At 34.4% G+C, this 17854-nt stretch overlaps 1 protein-coding gene across 2 annotated transcripts; it reads left to right on the top strand.

The window, feature by feature from the left end:
* The first annotated feature begins 4484 nt into the window (after positions 1-4484).
* On the top strand, positions 4485-12227 carry LOC107481096 (heat shock 70 kDa protein 16). Of its 2 annotated transcripts, none has more exons than XM_016101472.3 (10): positions 4485-4647; positions 5098-6337; positions 6598-6810; positions 7415-7510; positions 7599-7712; positions 8024-8224; positions 10813-10959; positions 11034-11162; positions 11242-11372; positions 11640-12227. In XM_016101472.3, the coding sequence occupies exons 2-10, from the start codon at positions 5168-5170 to the stop codon at positions 11725-11727; spliced, it is 2289 nt and encodes a 762-aa protein (XP_015956958.1). In that variant the 5' UTR covers positions 4485-4647; positions 5098-5167; the 3' UTR covers positions 11728-12227. The 2 variants fall into 2 exon arrangements, with proteins under 2 accessions (XP_015956958.1, XP_015956826.1); XM_016101340.3 differs by having other exon boundaries at positions 4510-4675.
* Positions 12228-17854: the final 5627 nt, after the last annotated feature.

Raw genomic sequence — 17854 nt, 5'->3', positions numbered from 1 at the left:
TTCTTTCGGATCAAACTAACCTTGATAATCCAATCACAATTATTTTCATATTATGCATATTCGTCATAAAAATATCGTTGGCTTAGACTCGTATACTTGGTAGTTATAAGACCCTGGATTTTTGAAAATTAAATAATTAGTTATTTATGAGCTAATATATTATATTGAGATGTAGTTTTTAAGAATACTATTTTTAACAAAAATAATTAAATAGAATTTTATGATTATTAAAGAGGTAAACCTCACCCTCCTCTCAAATCTGTTAGAGAATCAGACATTGATCATTTTGCTCATAAATCCCACTTCATGACATCACACTCAAATTATAATCCATATAAATTTAGGTCTGCCATGAACAATGATTTCTTTGAAGGAGTTGTTAAGTATCGTATCATGTGTCCATCTTTTCTCAAAGACTTACCAACTTTGAAAAAGAAAGGTTTTTCTTTTGTTGAAAAACTGAAATTTTTGGATTAGAATCATCTCTTTAAAATCAAAAAGCCTGTTTATCCTCTGTTGGTTCAAGAGTTTTATGCAAATCTGACATATCATGAAGGGACTGTTCACTCTTATGTTAAAGGTCGAGACATTGTCTTGAACAATGAAACAACCAGTGATGCATTGAAGTATACTGATGTTGGACCTTGTGCTTACACTTCAGTTAAGTGGGATGAAGATGTTAGTATTTCTTACAATGATGTATTGGCTCACATTTGTGAACATGTTTCTTTAATTGATGGCATCACACCCACTCAATAAGCCCTAGGATATGAACGTGCTCAGTTGCACCGAATTGTCAACCACATCATACTCGGTTCATATCAAAGGGTTTCTTACACAGACACACTTGTTTTATATGCCATTCTCACTAAAACAGAAATTTCATTTGCATATTTGATGGTTAGATACATGTTTGACTCTGTTGGGAGTGAAAAAGACAAAACACTTCCTTACGACATGTTTCTAACTTGCATATTTGAATATTTTGGTGTTGACTTGACAAATGAGAATTATGAAAATAAACATTCATATCTAAAAGGAGGTGGTGTAGTGAAACAGCAAAAAGGACCTACTCGATCTGAACGAGTGGTTCTAGATGATGATGAAGAGTTTATTCCAAACGAATCTCCTCCTCCTTCCACCGAGAGTACTTCCATCTCTACAAGCCAAAAATCTGCTCTACTGAATATTGTCAAGGATGTTGTTCAGGAGTTTATCTCACAATCTAATCACATGATTGAAGTGAGCAAGGAGCAAAGAAAGCTAGCCAGCAAACATGAGAATTTCCTCCGAAAGTCAAGGGATAGAGTGGCTGTGTTTATGACATTCATTGACAACTTACAGAAGGATGAAGACCCTGCCACTGATCCTGATGAAGAAGTTCACTCAGAGGTGAACGGTTCTGATGCTTAGGATTGTCTCATCAAGATGCTGCTGTCTACCTTTTTTGTCTCATGAATTCTGTTAATTTCGCTACTTTTGAACTAGTTTTTGTTGTCTTGGATGACTGTAATACTCTAACTAACTGCTGCACTTTATTATAGTTCACTTCATATTTTGGATTGTGCTCTAACACATTATTGCAGGATCTAAGATGCGACTTTCATTGATCATGCTTATGCTCCACCCTTGATGCAAAAAGGGGGAGTAATAACTACTGAATTGACTTTTGCTGCTACTTAATTTTTTGTGATTTGTTGTAATTTAATTGTGAATTTCTGATTACCGCTAATGATAGTGTTGAGCATATAATTTTTGTTTTGCAACTGTGCTGTTGCAGGGAATGTATTGACATAACATTTGGAACTTGCTTTCATATATTATCAGTTTGCCCTTGATTATTCTTGATACTTAGTTTTTGCTGCTGACATGATATGATATATACTGGGCTGAATCTGTGACGTTGGTTATGTAGTATCCCTTAGTTAAAACATAATGTACAGCTCTTTTTGTAAGTTTAATGTAAACATGAACAAAAAGGAAAGAACATAAATCCAGGGGGAGCTACTCTTGAAAAGGAGAGAGGGAGCAGCACTAAAGCAAGAAACATAAATTAAAGGGAAGTTTTCTAACTTTACTAAAATTCAATTCCTTTTGGTTATTGCTTAAATATGTTTGTCATCTAGGGAGAGATTGTTGAGTTAAGAAATTAACTAAAGTAATTAGTGATGACAAACATTATTTTATTGGGCAAAATAAATAATTAAATGTTGATTGTTTATAATTATATGTTGCTGATTATTTAATGTTGCAGGCCAAAACTCAACATTGCAACAGCCCAATATAAAAGCAAGTAGTCCAAATTGAATGAAATCAAGAAACAAGGTTGGCGGGCTATAAAGCAATGAAAGCCCAAAGAAAATCAAAGCAAGATGTCTAACGGACTGAACTTGAGTATATACCCAAGCCCGATTTGATACTCAGCAAGCAATTCTCTCTCACTTGCTTTCACCAACTCAACGTACACTTTAACCTGCTGTGGTCAGAACTCAAAGAAAGTGAGAGAAAGCTTCTTCCTCAAGCTGATCACCAAAAAAGCAAGAAAGAGAAAGACTAAGCTTGAAAGGCAGAAGTCTAATCAACCATTTCAAACCAAATCAAGCTTAAGTAAAGGTAAAAGGTAACCCATTTTCTCATACATGCATCATATATTTTTCTCATCTTCTCAACTCTCTGCTCAGTCCGAAATGAGATACAAAATAAAGTTGATTTCTGTTCTTCATTGCTGTGTATCTACAGTCACAAGTAATTCTTGGGGACCAAGTAGTTTTTCAATGGCTCAGATTCAGTTTACTATTGAAAAACTTTTGTGGTTGCTGTTTTATGGCTTTCGGTCAACAAGAGAAGGTCATAAGCAAATTTTCTACTCTGAGGATTAATGAGAAAAAGTGAGTTTGCGGGTTGGTGAAGCACAGTGCTCAAGAAGTTGACCTAGGAAGAAGAACCCAGCAACATGCAAGGAGATAAAAGAAGATTTTCTATTCATTCAGAAATAAGGAGAGAAAACCAGAGTTTGGTGAGTTGTGTTCTGTGAAGAGTTCCTGAAGAAGTTCCTCTACTTGGATAATGCTTTCTTTCAAAGAAGCATTCGGTCAATACTGAAGAGCTAACTCAGAGGTTGGCAAATCTGGTTTATCACATAGCAAAGAGGCTGTTGATGAAGTCAATCTCCTTCATATTTTACAGATTGTAATTCACTTTTCAATGTTTATCTTTCTATAATTTCTTGAGTAAAAAGGCATATTGAGAGAGTTCAAGTAAAAAGTCATGAGTGGAAAGAGGCTGAGTGATACACTTGAGAGAAAAGTCTAGAGTTATTTTCAGATTTCTTTAGGTATGTCTGTATCTTGTATCTTGTACCCGTAAGGTATCCATTTCTTAGTTGGGTTAGCACTAAGAGTGAAGAGTTAGGTATTAGCATAGCCAATGTCAAGTTAGGTTAGAACTTGAGTGTGAAAGGATTATGTCAATCCTGTGGAATTGGTGTATGTAATACTTATAACTATAGTGGAAATTCCTCCATTATTGTGGAGGAGACTGGATGTAGATTGCATAGCACAAGGCAATCGAACCAAGATACATGCTGGTGTTAGCTTCTCTCTTCTCTGCAATGTTCTGTTTTCTGATATTTATGAGACAAAAATAAATTGTCTTATAAATTTTCTGCTGTTGAGTTCAAACAGAATCAGAATTGAAAGTTTGATTTAAATGGTCATTTCAGTAACTTAAAAGAGAGGCATAGATTCAACCCCCTTCTCTAAGCCTACCACAACCTTCCTGGATTTTCTGGTGTTCCGAATTTCTTGATCACAATTTTCAGCCCACAAAAACAGGTTCTGTCCATGTTCATCCTCCGTTTTCGCATGGAGGAGCTAGAGCCAAAGCTACCTAGCGATCGCGGTAATAACCCACCACTTCGTCCTCCACCGGCGCTCCGCATCCTGGTTTCTAAACCTAAGTGATGTCTTTGCACCACTACAACACCACTCCTCAAGATGGATTAACGATTCCGTTTGATTTGGGGATTAGGGTTTATAAAATGGGGATATGGACTATTTTGACATAATAAGGTGAACATATCTTATTAGCTTCCAACTAGGTACATAACTGTTAACATACCTGTCACTTAACGGTTCACGTGTACCGCCGTTAACGAAATATGTGAATTCATAAACAGAAAGACAAACGTGATTGATGTGTATAGATTGCCTTCAAATCATGTTCTTATTTATACATAAATGAGGTGTTTATTTTCAACCTTCATTTAATATAATTTCTCTTAAAAACATGAGCATTTTACCATACAAAAATTGAACTGCACATAAACATCCATATTATAATACCACAAATTTTTTTTCTTTCTGCTCAATTTCTCTTCTGATTTAATCAAAGAAAAACTGTTTTTTAGTTATTTTCTTTCCTTTTAACTTCTTTTGATCCAAATGCTGTTGAAGAAACGAGGGGTTACGCAAGTTGCCCCCATTTAGATCCGTTAATGTCACATTTACCCCTATTGGCTGCCTTTTGAAAACCCCATATATGGTCTTTGCCTTGTGCCACTGTGCAAAGATTTCTCTCTCTCTCTCTCTCTCTCTCTCCGCCATCGTCAGTCGTCACCTACAAAACTATGTAATCACGCAAACGCAGGTGCTTCTCGCTTCTTGTATCCTGTCAGGTTTATTCCGTTCTTTATTGCCCTTCAATTAACGCCTCTTAGTCTTTCATTTACACTTTAATTTCTGTTACATTCGACTTCTAGTTACTTTTAAACCATGCCTTAATTCCTTTTCCGCCGAAATGAAACAAATTCAGCAAAAAAAAAAAGTTTTAATGTGGAGTTTACTCAGATTATTATTGTTGTTGTTGTTGTCCATTTTTTTTTTTTTGATATTGCTTGCACCTCGTGGGAAATCGAAGGCATTAGTAATTGGAGTACATGGAGTTTAGTTGATAACTTATTTATGTTTTATGATAAGGCTTTCCAAATTCGAAGTTTCTTCTTAGCTTCATTTGTTTTTGTACTGTAGTGATTGCTGTTGAAGCTTGGTTAAATGACTGATTTTGTGAAATCTGGTGAAATTTTGGAATTTTTGGTAGGTTTTGATCAAGAAGAGTGGGTGCACCGGATTGAATTAGTTTGAGTTTGGTTCGAGATAGGTGAGTTGAGATGAGTGCTGTGGGTTTTGACATTGGTAATGAGAACTGTGTCATTGCTGTGGTAAAGCAAAGGGGGATCGATGTTTTGCTGAATGACGAGTCCAAGCGCGAAACCCCTTCTGTGGTCTGCTTTGGAGAGAAGCAACGGTTTTTGGGCTCTGCTGCCGCTGCTTCTGCTATGATGCACCTAAAGTCAACGGTGTCGCAAGTGAAGAGACTGATTGGGAGGAAATTTGTCGATGATGATGTTGAAAGGGAGCTGAAAATGCTTCCCATTGCCACTTCTCAAGGCCCGGATGGCGGCATTTTGATTCACTTGGAATACTTGAACAGGACTCATATGTTCACACCAGTGCAGATAATGTCCATGCTCTTGGCTCACTTGAAGACGATGACAGAGAAAGATCTGGGTTTGCCTGTTTCGGATTGCGTTATTGGGATCCCATCATACTTTAATGACTTACAGAGAAGGGCATATCTGGATGCAGCAAAAATTGCTGGGTTGAAGCCTTTGAGATTGATCCATGATTGTACTGCAACTGCTCTTAGCTATGGAATTTATAAAACAGATATTCAAAGTACAGGTTCAATTAATGTTGCATTTATTGACATTGGTCACTGTGATACTCAGGTCTCAATTGCAGCATTTGAGTTTGGGCAAATGAAGATACTTTCGCATGCATCTGACAGGAGCTTAGGAGGGAGGGATTTTGATGAAGTTCTATTTAATCATTTTGCAGCACAATTTAAGGAGAAGTACAACATTGACGTGTATTCTAATTCTAAAGCAAGCATTAGGTTACGCGCAGCATGCGAGAAGTTGAAGAAAGTTTTGAGTGCAAATCTAGAGGCACCTCTAAATATTGAATGCTTGATGGATGAGAAAGATGTTAAGGGCTTTATCACGAGGGAAGAATTTGAGAAGCTGGCATCGGAATTATTGGAAAGAGTTTCTGTTCCTTGCAAAAGAGCATTAGTTGATGCAAACTTGACTGCAGAAAAAATTTCTTCTGTGGAACTTGTTGGCTCGGGTTCTAGGATTCCAGCTATTGCTAAGATATTAACATGTCTTTTCAAGAAAGAACCCAGCCGAAAGCTGAATGCAAGTGAGTGTGTAGCTCGAGGTTGTGCTTTACAGTGTGCAATGCTCCATCCCAATTACCGCGTGAGAGAATATGAGGTGTGTATCTGTATATATTCTTAACTTAAATTTGTTTATCCAATATGTTGTAGGTTAAATTTATTTCATGTTCGTAGATTCTTAGCATTGTCAAAAAAACTAGTTATTGCCTAGACTTACTTTTACAAGGTGTCCAGGTTTAACTATGTTGCTGTTAATTGGAATTTCTGCGACTTTAGTTTCATATAGGTATAGATAATGTGCCTCTTTATGTTATATTATCCTCTATTAAATTAATGTAATATCTCGTATTTGTTCAGGTCCGGGATTCTTTTCCTTTTTCTGTTGGACTTTCATCAGATGAAGGTCCAATTAGTGCAGGATCAAATAATGTACTATTCCCCAAAGGCCATCCCATTCCGAGTGTTAAAGTCCTCACATTGCATCGGACCAATTTGTTCAATTTGGAAGCCTTCTATGCTAATCAAAATGAACTACCACCTGGGGCATCTCCTAAACTTGGTTGCTTCACGGTATGCCTAATTTGGAACAATTTGACTTATGTGAAGCAGTTAAAAATATCTTATGCACATATTTATATGTTTAATTTATCCCCTCCTTTCTCCCTTATTATTAGTTATTACCCTTGCTCTCTTCTATTGGCTGCTTTTTGTGTGTCAATATGAGTTCTATTATCTTTCTTTGTGGGTACTCAATTTTCAAAAATATTATTCCAATACGACAGAAGGATTGTCCTTGGTAGGAAGTAATTGTTGTCACACTCAACATGTTATTGTTTTTGAGTTGTAAGTTCTTAAGTATTTTGTTTATAATTATCTAGCTGCTGTTATTTGTTCATACTTCATATATGCAAGATTGCAAGCATCTCCTTATGTTCTTTGATTCCTGCTAGAGATGGAAAAATAAGCTTGTTTTGATTTCAAAGGGAGCTATTATTGCTAAACTAATTAGGTACAACAATACAAGAGCATGTTCATGTATTTACCTGAATAAATTGTTATGTTAGGGAAAAAAGGAAGTGTATGTGGTAGTTTTTTACGGTTCCTGTTTCACTCGTTACTTTTTCTGCATGCCTAAACCTTGTTATATGTTAATGCAATGTTCACTACTTTTCAGATTGGTCCTTTCCAAGGATCCAATGGTAGTAAGACAAAAGTTAAAGTTAGAGTTCAACTAGATTTGCATGGCATTGTCAGTATAGAATCTGCTACAGTAAGTACTAATAAGAAGTTTCTTTCACTGTTTTCAATAGATCGTCCGAGAGATCTTGGTATACTCATGAACCCTTTTATGGCTTCAGTTGATCAGGGATCAGGTGGGCGATTCAGTTGCAACGGGTGATTATCATTCAAATTCTGATCCAATGGATGTTGATATTCCAGATACAGTTGCCAATGGAGATGATGATACTTCTGTAAGTACTTTAATGATTTACCACACTGTATCTCGTGCAATTTTGACTTTTCTTTTTGGTAGATCTCAGTTGGTGGAAGTTCTGGATAACTTGTTTATTCTGCATGAAATATATTATAGCTATGTGTTAGGATGCAATCATATCTGATAATGATTTCTGCAACATATGTTTTATGATCGGTTTTCATGATCTCCATATTATATAGCTGTAACATTTTTCTTATTATCTTTTGGGAATTACTGAGTATGGCTGTAGATTAATTCATAAAACTGTTTGAAGTTAATAAAATAAAAATTAATATCGTATTGCAGGCTGATGGTGCAAGGAAAGATAAAGCCAACAGAAGGCTTAATGTGCCAGTAAGTGAGAATATTGATGGTGCAATGTCAAAGGCTGAAATATCGGAAGCTTATGAAAAAGAACTACAGTTGGCCCAACAGGACAGAACTGTAGAGCTAACCAAAGAAAAGAAGAACACCTTGGAGTCTTATGTCTATGATATGAGAAATAAGGTAGACATAATATCTCAATGAGTATACATGACTGGTTTTTACGGTTCATCATACTTGGTTAATGGAGTCACACACAACCTCTTCCGCAACCACTATATACAGATTTAATGCATTGCATGATCTTTCTATTTTTACTCTTTTTGGGTCTTTTTTAATTGGTACCTTGATATTGGGAGTATTAAATGAGAAACCTTGTGCTATAGTAACTGAAGTCTTGTAGGAGCATGTGTCCATTGATAAGTCTATCAACAACTATCACAATAGTGTATGTCGCATTGGCTTTTGCAAGGCTGTCAATGAAATCATGGACAAATCTTCGTATCTTCAGTGGGAATGGGAACATGTTAATGATCAACTATGATGATTACCACTGGCAAAAATCTTGATTCTGGGAATATTTCCAAATAGTCCTCTTTGTCCCTTCCTACCATAGTAGCCTAGATACCTGCTTCTAGGTTGTAAAGAAATTTGAATGCCTCCAATTGCTTCTTCATAGAATTTCTGCTTTATCATAGGAATCCTTGGGGAGTTGGTACCACTAGCCTTTCCTTGTGATAGTGTCTACCTCTTTTCAATTGGATTCAGAACCTTCTAGAGTCCTCCCTTGCAATAAAGCTTGATTAATCTCTTTTAGCTTGATGTCTGCTTGGACATCTTCTTTCAATCCCGTTTAGGCTCCTACTTTCAGAAGGTCATGAAAATATTTTACTATAGTCGAGCTTGAGAGACAGTCCATCTGCTGCCATAACGTGTTCCAGGCTCCCAACTTTTATGGTAGATTTCGAAATCAAAAACCAAGTTTAGCAATGATTTCAAACTTTACTAGTGAGTATGCACTATGCACCACAGTATTCCTCCCCTATAAGCAGTACCTCCATTTTTGAACGATCAACGCAATAACCATTAGCTTACTCCCTTGATCGACTTCTGTTGTTTAGGCTCATATGAGGTATGGTATTCATTCTTGAATCAATAACCGTAGACACTTGCTTGAGGCACGGAATGATCCTTTTAATTCTTTTTCCCAATTGATGTTGTCAAGTGTGATCTCGCATTATACATTTTTTAAGTGGGACCAAGAGAAAACATGTGAGAGAAAATGTTGTATGATAAAAGAGCACGCTTGACGATAACAATATTAATTGAGAGAAAAAATTGAGAGGATCTATTCCTCCAGAGGCACCCTTAAAGCATGGAACAAGTACAGGCAGTGATGCCATTGCCTGTTTTAGGTTCTCAAAAACTAGTTGTGCTTCCACACACTGTTGGAATTTTTTTTTCAATAGTTGCGTTAGAGGCTAAGCTATCATTCTCCTATAATAGCCAGCTAGACTTAAGAACCCCCTCAACCACTTCAAATCTGTTGGTGGTGCGCAAGACACCATGGTCTCAAGGGATCCGCAGCCACTCCCCCTCCCAGAAATGTTAAAGTTGTTGCTATTGTTATTGATGTATAAGTTCTGCTCCTTCAAAATTTCCAGTGCCTTCATTAGATGTCCACTTGGCTCAAATACATAGTGTGTACAAGGAGACAGAAGGGAGATAGATAGCCACCAGCCACAGAAGACCTGTGATCAGTTCCAATAGAAGAGAAAATATAATCGTGAGAATTGGAAGAAAGGAAATATGTTGGATTGATTAGGAGAGAACAAGCTAATTTACTATTCCTTTTGGTAGCTACGTCTGATTAGATAAGGGAGGAAATGGTTGGTTCAATGAGGCCTGGAGGAGTGGATGGAAAAGGGGTTATATATTCCTAGGATACGGTCTTATGTTATATTTATTGCTCTCTTTAAACTTGCGATTCAATTATACTATTTTGAAGTTAATATTCCTCACTCCTATGCCAATTTATTCAATAAATTTAGTGTTATTCAAAATTCTTATTCACAAAGGGGAAGTCTCATAACAAATAGTTGTCTCTGGGTGTTGTTGAGGTTCAAGTCACGGAATCAGCCATTGATGCTTGCAACAAGTTAGGTTGTCTACATTACGACCTTCGAGTGCGACTATTCCTGGATCTTGCATAATGTGGGATGTGCTTTGCACCAGGCTGCCCTTCCCCCTTTTTTTTTTTTTGCAAAATTCATATTCACCTGGTATCATTGTACTTGTAACAACTTGTATTGTAGCTCCTCATCCTAGGGGGAGCATGTGAATGGCATTTCCCATGTCCCTACAATCAAAGAAGCCACGGAATCAAGAAAGGAGGTGTTTGCGAGGCAAAAAAAAGCCGAGAAAGATTCTTGGAAATTTGTCTCAATTGATTGAGAGGCTGGGACATGCATTGAGTCAGAGCCATTCTTGTAGCAGAGATTATGATCGAAGGGATAACAACTGTTGCTATCTGCATTGACTTGGAAAGTTGAAACTTGACAGCAAATAGATTCTTGAAAGTTAAAATGTGGCAACATTGTAGTGTTTCTAAGGGAACTTCCTGCATAACTGTTTGATGTCATACCTCACTAGAAAAATATCTTGTTTTCTTTCCATGTCATTGATGTTCTGTAACCAGGCATTTGAAATTCTTTTCATGGGGTTCTATATTTTGATGACTTGAAATCAAATTTATTTGCATTTTCAAATAGCTATTCAACACATATCGGAGCTTTGCAACTGATCAAGAGAGGGATGACATATCCAAGAGGCTTCAAGAGACTGAGGAGTGGCTTTATGAGGATGGTTATGATGAAACTGAACTTGCTTACACTACAAAACTAGAAGACCTAAAGAAGGTTACTTTTTTTTTTCTCTAGAATCATTGTTTCCGTTGCAATGCTTCTTGTTAACATTCTACATATTTATGTAGCTGGTGGATCCAATCGAGAATAGGTATAAAGATGAAGAAGGAAGAGATCAAGCCAGAAGAGATTTGTTAAAATGCATTTTAGAGCTTCGCGGGACTGCAGATTCCCTTCCACCCCAAGACAAAGAACTGGTAAAATAATGAATAGGTCAAAAAGTATTACCTTTCTTTCTCATAAGATTGGTTCCGAGTGATCTCTATTTTGTTTCAGGTATTGAATGAGTGTAATAAAGCAGAGCAGTGGCTAAGTGAGAAGATGCAGCAACAAGAATCTTGGCCCAAGAACATTGACCCAATATTTTGGTCAAGTGATATTCAGGGCAAGGCAGAGGATTTAAAAATGTATGATGCTCGCCCATTGTGATAAATTTTTGTTTGCCATGAGTCAGTGGTATCCAAATAAAGCAAAAAGTATATGAGGAAATCCAATTCATCGAATATAAAATTCACATATCAATCAATATATCCGATTTGGAAGAAATTTCATGTGATCATTCAATTAGGTCTGATATATATTGTGCAAAAAAAAGGGGGTATTCTCTCATGACTATCATGTTATCATAGATTTCATCTATTACTTAGTTATTGTTCTATTTTGTTGGGTTTCAGAACATGTCAACGGAAATTGGATTCCAGGACGTCTCCAATGGAAGAAGACGTTGGCGAAGACAAGCCGGATGCTTCAAATCAGCCATGAATATTGGATTCCAGGACTTATCCAATCAAAGAAGACACTGGCGAAGACAAACCGGATGCTTCAAATCAGCCATTAATATATTGATGGTGTTGCTAATATATCCCATTGACTAAAATCAAGTTTTCATTACAGATACTTTCTGACAAGTATAGAATTTTTTGCCACTCTCCTTGCATTTTCCTTTCTTTTTTTTTCCCCTGTTTTCTCACCGCCCAACCTTCCTGGGGTTTTGAAAGAGGAAAGTTTAAGTATGAAATCATCTACGGTCATCAGTTCAATCATTTTGTTCTTCCAAGGTTCTTCTCCTCTCTCTGGTGTTTTGTATTTTGATATTGTTATCCAATCTTTTTTAGGGAGATATGTTTTGTGAATCAAGTAGGTTTGGCTCCCTGGAAGAAAATCTCTGTGAAATATGTATATGTAGTATCAATGACCCTTGTTTCTGCATTGTAATCGAAGAAACTATTATTGAAAGATGGAAATGATTGGTTAGCCTGTAATCTTTTGGGAGTTGGCGAGATTAAAAGGCACATAATACCTTGTTCGGCTTTTTGAAATTGAACTATATATTTTGCACTCGACTATGCTAGAGTATGCTAAAATTAGCTATCAATATAAAATACATGTTGAAATATAAATAAACATAAAAAATAAACTAAATTATAAACATATTTTATACGTAAATATATTGGTGATTAATTTTAGTGACTGATTTTAGTATATAAATAGTGTTTTTAATTTGTATTGAGTTTTTAGTTTTTTTTTTCTAATGAAAATTTAATTATTTTAGGTTGAGTTTTTATTTTGGTAATTGCACCGGTATCTTTTTTATTTTGGGTCAGACACCGGAATCCTTTTTAATCGGGTTTTTTGCACGTTAAAAAAAACACACAAACTTCTAGTTGTCCAAATGGGAGAGAGATGAATATAAAATAATAAAATATGCAGAGTAAAGTTAATTTTATTCTCTTAAAAATCTTAAAACTTCCCTTTTTTACATTGGAAAAAAAAGTAGTCGCGTTTTTATTTTCAATCATATTAGGTGTGTATTAAACTCAACTATTAAAATTAGTTATTAGTATAAAATATAAAATAAATATTAAAATTAAATTAAATTAAATATGTATTTACACTTAAATATATGATGGTTGATGTGCACATAATATTTTTATTTTATTTTATTTTAGATAAAATATATTTTTTGTCTCTAATATTTGTAATTTTTTTTAAAAATATCCTTAACGTTTAACTATATTCAATTTCATCTCTAACGTTTTTGGTTTGTATCAAAATTATCCCTGAATGTTAATTTCATATGAAATATTGGGGGACAAAATTGAAAATGTTTAAAAATAGTTTTTCACAAATCAAAGACGTTAAGGACAAAAATGAATAAACCAAAAATTTTAGGAATAAAATTGAATAAAATTAAACGTTAAAAATATTTTTTTTAATTACAAAAATAAAAAATATACTTTACCCTTTTATTTTTTATATAATTATATTGATTGGCTTACAATACTCTTCTTCTCTCCGTATCTATTGCTTGTTATTTGTGTTTCTTTTGTTCGTTCTCCCACCTGCGTCTTGCAATAGGGGTAGGTACGGATCGCAGGTACTCGATTATTTGTCCGAACCCGAAACGAACCAATTAAATTAGTTTTGAAATTAACGGGTAATCGGGTCCAATCCTAACCAAATCAATGACTCTCTCTGGTAATTGGTTCGGATAGCGGTTTTTGGGAGTGTAGAATCCGAACCAATTTGTAGACCCGACTATATATTAATTAAATAAAAAAATAAAAATTTAAAAAATATATATGCTTTTTAATATGCTTGAATTTTAATATCTTTAGGGTTTAATATGTTTGAATTTTAATGTATTTAGTTTTTAATATATTTGGCGTTTAACATATTCGAATTATTTCTATTAATGTTATATGTTTATTGTACTTACAGATTTTTTAAGATATATTTTTTTAATTTGTTTTATGAATGTTTGTTTTATCGATACCTAATTATTCGAATCGAACCAATCCGTTTTTAATCAATTTGATTTGGTTCGAGTACATAAAAAAAACATATAAATTCGAACCAAATCGAACCAATTACAATTCAATTAGTTTGGTTCTAATTTAACATTAAACCCGAACCAACCCGACCTGTCTTCATCCTATCTTACAAGTTGCAATACCATAGCAAATCTCATGGCCGTGCTTATGATTAGTCTAGACCAATTTCGCACAACCCGTAGTTAGTGGAGAATATGACACGTGAAATATATGAATTCTGGTTTGTAGTAAACTTCTTGTATAATTAAGTGGTGAAAAACATATATTGATAGTTCTCTACGATTATAAAACAATAAAATGTCCGTAAAATTTCAAGTAAAAGTCATACGAGTGAATGTTTACATAAGATAAAGACGATTTTGTTGGGAGTTGTTTTGATGGTGAGTTTTTCGGTTGTGTTACGTAAATTTGATGGTAAGTTTGTTTTGTGTGATGTAAATATATTTGTTGAATGATGAGATATTTTTTCTCTAAGGATGTTTTGTTACGGAAAAGAATACGATAAAATTTTTAGAAGCTTATATGTAATGATCATATTCCAAATCTGTAAGAGAAAAGTTTTAAAATGTCTTCAAATCTTTCTTACAAGTACCATTACTTGTTGCTGTAGGTTTTTATCTCCTACAATCTTCAACACCGAGTCTTATAAAAGCGATCCTGAGTAAGTCAAACCATCCTTCAAAATTGTACCAGCAATTGCCGTCATTTGGATTTACATTTTATTTAATTGCATATCTAAAATTTTTTTCTACTATAAAATAAAAAAGATTATTTTTCGAAAAAAAAAAATTCAAACTTCAAAACTTGAAATATGTTTTTCTTTTTCGGTATTTAAGGGAAGTTTGTCACACTCCCGGCAAATCCTATTATATTAATAAGGTTTGCAATATCCCCAGTGAACTCTATGAATTATAGAGTTCGCCGTTCTCGACAAACTTTACGTTACCCCCTCCATAAATACCCACACAACCTCAATCTTAATGACAGGATAGAGTGGGACTTTCTCGAAGATACTTTGAAGGCTTTTGGTTTCGACAATGGATAGACAGAGTGCATCATAAAGTGCGTCAGAAATGTCCAATACAAATTTAAGATAAATGAAAGCCTGACAAAAAAAAGTAAAACCGCATAGAAGACTAAGACAAAGAGACTCTCTGTCACTTTATTTATTCATTATAGCTCTTGAAGTTTTTTCTATATTGATGGCAAAAGCCCAAAGTGAAATGCTCATTTAAGGGGTGAAACTTGCCCATACAACACCTTCTTTAACCCGTTTATTTTTCGCTGATGATTGTATTATGGAAAAGTATGAGAAGCCAATAGAATATTTATATAATGTGTATAATGGAGATTTATGGAGTATTAGAGATATAATCATTAGTGTTACTTTATTTCATCAGCTGAAACTTTTGGGATGAGTGGTATCATGACATGGTATTAGAGCGCTAGATCCGAAAGATCAAGAGTTCGATCCATGGTGAACCCCAAAATCGTTATTCTAGATAGTATGGGAGATGTTCATTTTGTAACTCAATAACCCATTATACATATTGTACAAATAATCCATTGTCTTCCTAGCGAGATCCGGCAAATACCTAGGGCTACCAACGCATTGGGGAAGATTAAGAGGTAGAGCATTGGATTTGATAGTAAAAAAAGTGGAAGGAAAATTGAGGGATGAAAGGAGAACTTATTGAACCAAGCGCGAAAAGAGACACTAATAAAAGCGATCATCCAAGCAATTCCATGGTATGCTATGAGCTTATTAGATCCCCAAAGAAATTCTGTAGAAAATTTTGTGCTAAAATAGCAAGGTTTTGGTGGAGATCTTCAGACAAGGATAAAGGTATATATTAGAAGAGTTGGAACAAAATGTGTGAGAGCAAGAAGGATGGGGGAATGAGATTTAAGGAGTTCTATCACCAGAACACGACTCAATTAGCCAAGCAAGTTTGGAGGATTGCGAAGAACTTGGGTGCACGGTGTACAAGAATTCTTAAAGCAATATATTTTTCAAAAGAGAATTTCTGGAAAGCTAAGAATCAGAAGAACTCTCTACCTGCATATGGAAAAGTATTATCCAAGGCAAGAACTTCCTAAAAAGAAATAGCAAGTGGAATCTAGGTGATGGATCCAAAGTAAATATTTGGAAGGATAACTGGGTTCATGGCTTAGAGGGTCGATTAAAGGAATTTAGATCCTCTAAATTTTAAATTTGTACTTTATAGAATAAGGTGTGATTTTTTACCCTTAAATAGTTTATGTCTCATATTTATTCTTGGTCCCACCTATAAAATAAATGGTAAGAAATTACCTTATTCTCTAAAATGAAATTCAAATTTTAGAAAATTCAAATTCCGATTAAAGGGTATAATCCAATCTATACTAGAGTGGCAGACCTTTTGAATCTAGACAGAGGGTGGAACATGAACAGAGTTCAAGAATTATTTTCTCCATTCATTAGGGACAAAATCCTACAAACCCCAACCAATAAATTCAAAGGAGAAGATGAGTTTATTTGGCCTCTCAAAAAAGATGTAGAATACAATACACTGTAAAAAATGGATATTATATAGCCAGGAAAGAAAAAAGAGAGAGCCAAAAGAACAGGCCAAGTCTTAGCCTAGACCTTAAGACTCTTTGGAAAAGAATTTGGGAGATGAAGATCCCCTAACGGATCAGAATGTTTCTCTAGAAAGCTGCACAGAATATACTACCAGTAAGAGGTAATCTATGCAAAAAAGGATTACTAACGGAAGATATTTGTCTTATTTGGTTGTAGTATCCAGAAACAATAGAGCATGCTTTGTCATCGGAGTGAAGTACCAATCCGATCCCTGTCTATTTTTAAAAATGACAATGCGACCCTTCAAAATAAAATCGATTCACTTCGGTCTCTATCCCCTAATTCCGTCACACAACGCGGTTCCTGTGGGTATTTTTCCGTCAATTCTGAACGAAAAATGTTGACGTATCAGGTTCAGAAATGGACAGGGTCTAATTGTCTCTAAATTTAAATTGGTTAGGGGTTTATTTGTCTTTATAATTTTTTAAACAATATTTTTTAAAATTATTTTTTTATTTATTATATTAATATTCTTTTTCCAATAAATTATTAAATATATGGTATAATAAGTACATATTAATTAATAAATTATTCAAATTTAAAAATATTATTTATTATGAAACTAAATAAATAATTCTCAAATATAATTTTTAAATACATAAATAATAAACATTAAAATTCAGTTAATACATTAATAATAATAACCCTATGATATACTATTAGTATTATGATCTAGATAATTTTTCACAATAAAGTGAAAATTAATAAACACATTACTTAATATATAGTAAAATATTTTTGAGTAATAATAAATTTAATTTTTTATCTCTTTAAACTAAATTAATAATTTATTTGATATCTTTGTAATAAAATACACTATGAACAAATTACTAATACTAAAAGAAATAACTAAAATATATAACCTTTAATGAAATAATTACTGTGTCAGTAGATCAGAGCAACATAGTTTGGAGCGTAGGTTCACATTCAGTTAATTCAACAAGAGGGTGGTTGTTAGATAAATTGAGGAAAATTAAAGAAGAAACTAAGGAATAATGAGCGAACAAATGGAGTTGTCTAAGTCTTATCATGTGGTCAATTTGAAAGACTAGAAATGCAGCAATTTTCAAACACATCAAACCAGATCCTAAAACCATTATACTCTATGCTAATATGCAACAAGCAGAATTCAGGAAGGCAACAGAAGCAACTAAGCAACCCATCATGGAGACAAGAAGTAGAGAAAGGTTATATGTAAAGTGGAGACCACCATTGAACTACTGGACTAAATCAACAATGATTCCTCATTCTCCAGTTTTTATTTTATTTTATTGGAGAGGATCCACTCCCTATAATCAAAGACATTAGTGAAAGAAAACATCATTTAAAGCATCATTATTGCTCATGGCAGAAGCTCTTCTATCTTCAATAGATTGTTGTGGTGTAATTTGAATTTGGGTAGATAAATGTTAGTTGAGGTTTTATAAAG

The sequence above is a fragment of the Arachis duranensis genome, chromosome 1, assembly GCF_000817695.3.
Source record: "Arachis duranensis cultivar V14167 chromosome 1, aradu.V14167.gnm2.J7QH, whole genome shotgun sequence".
Taxonomy (NCBI): Eukaryota; Viridiplantae; Streptophyta; class Magnoliopsida; order Fabales; family Fabaceae; genus Arachis; species Arachis duranensis.
Note: the sequence above shows the minus strand (reverse complement) of the source record. Positions and strands in the feature narration are given on the sequence as shown.

Bases quoted from the DNA above. Each gene is read 5' to 3' on its own strand.
- LOC107481096 (XM_016101472.3), top strand. From the start codon at position 5,168: ATGAGTGCTGTGGGTTTTGACATTGGTAATGAGAACTGTGTCATTGCT. The intron at 6,811-7,414 runs GTATGCCTAATT...ACTACTTTTCAG, and splicing joins CTAAACTTGGTTGCTTCACG to ATTGGTCCTTTCCAAGGATC. The intron at 11,373-11,639 runs GTATGATGCTCG...GTTGGGTTTCAG, and splicing joins AAGGCAGAGGATTTAAAAAT to AACATGTCAACGGAAATTGG.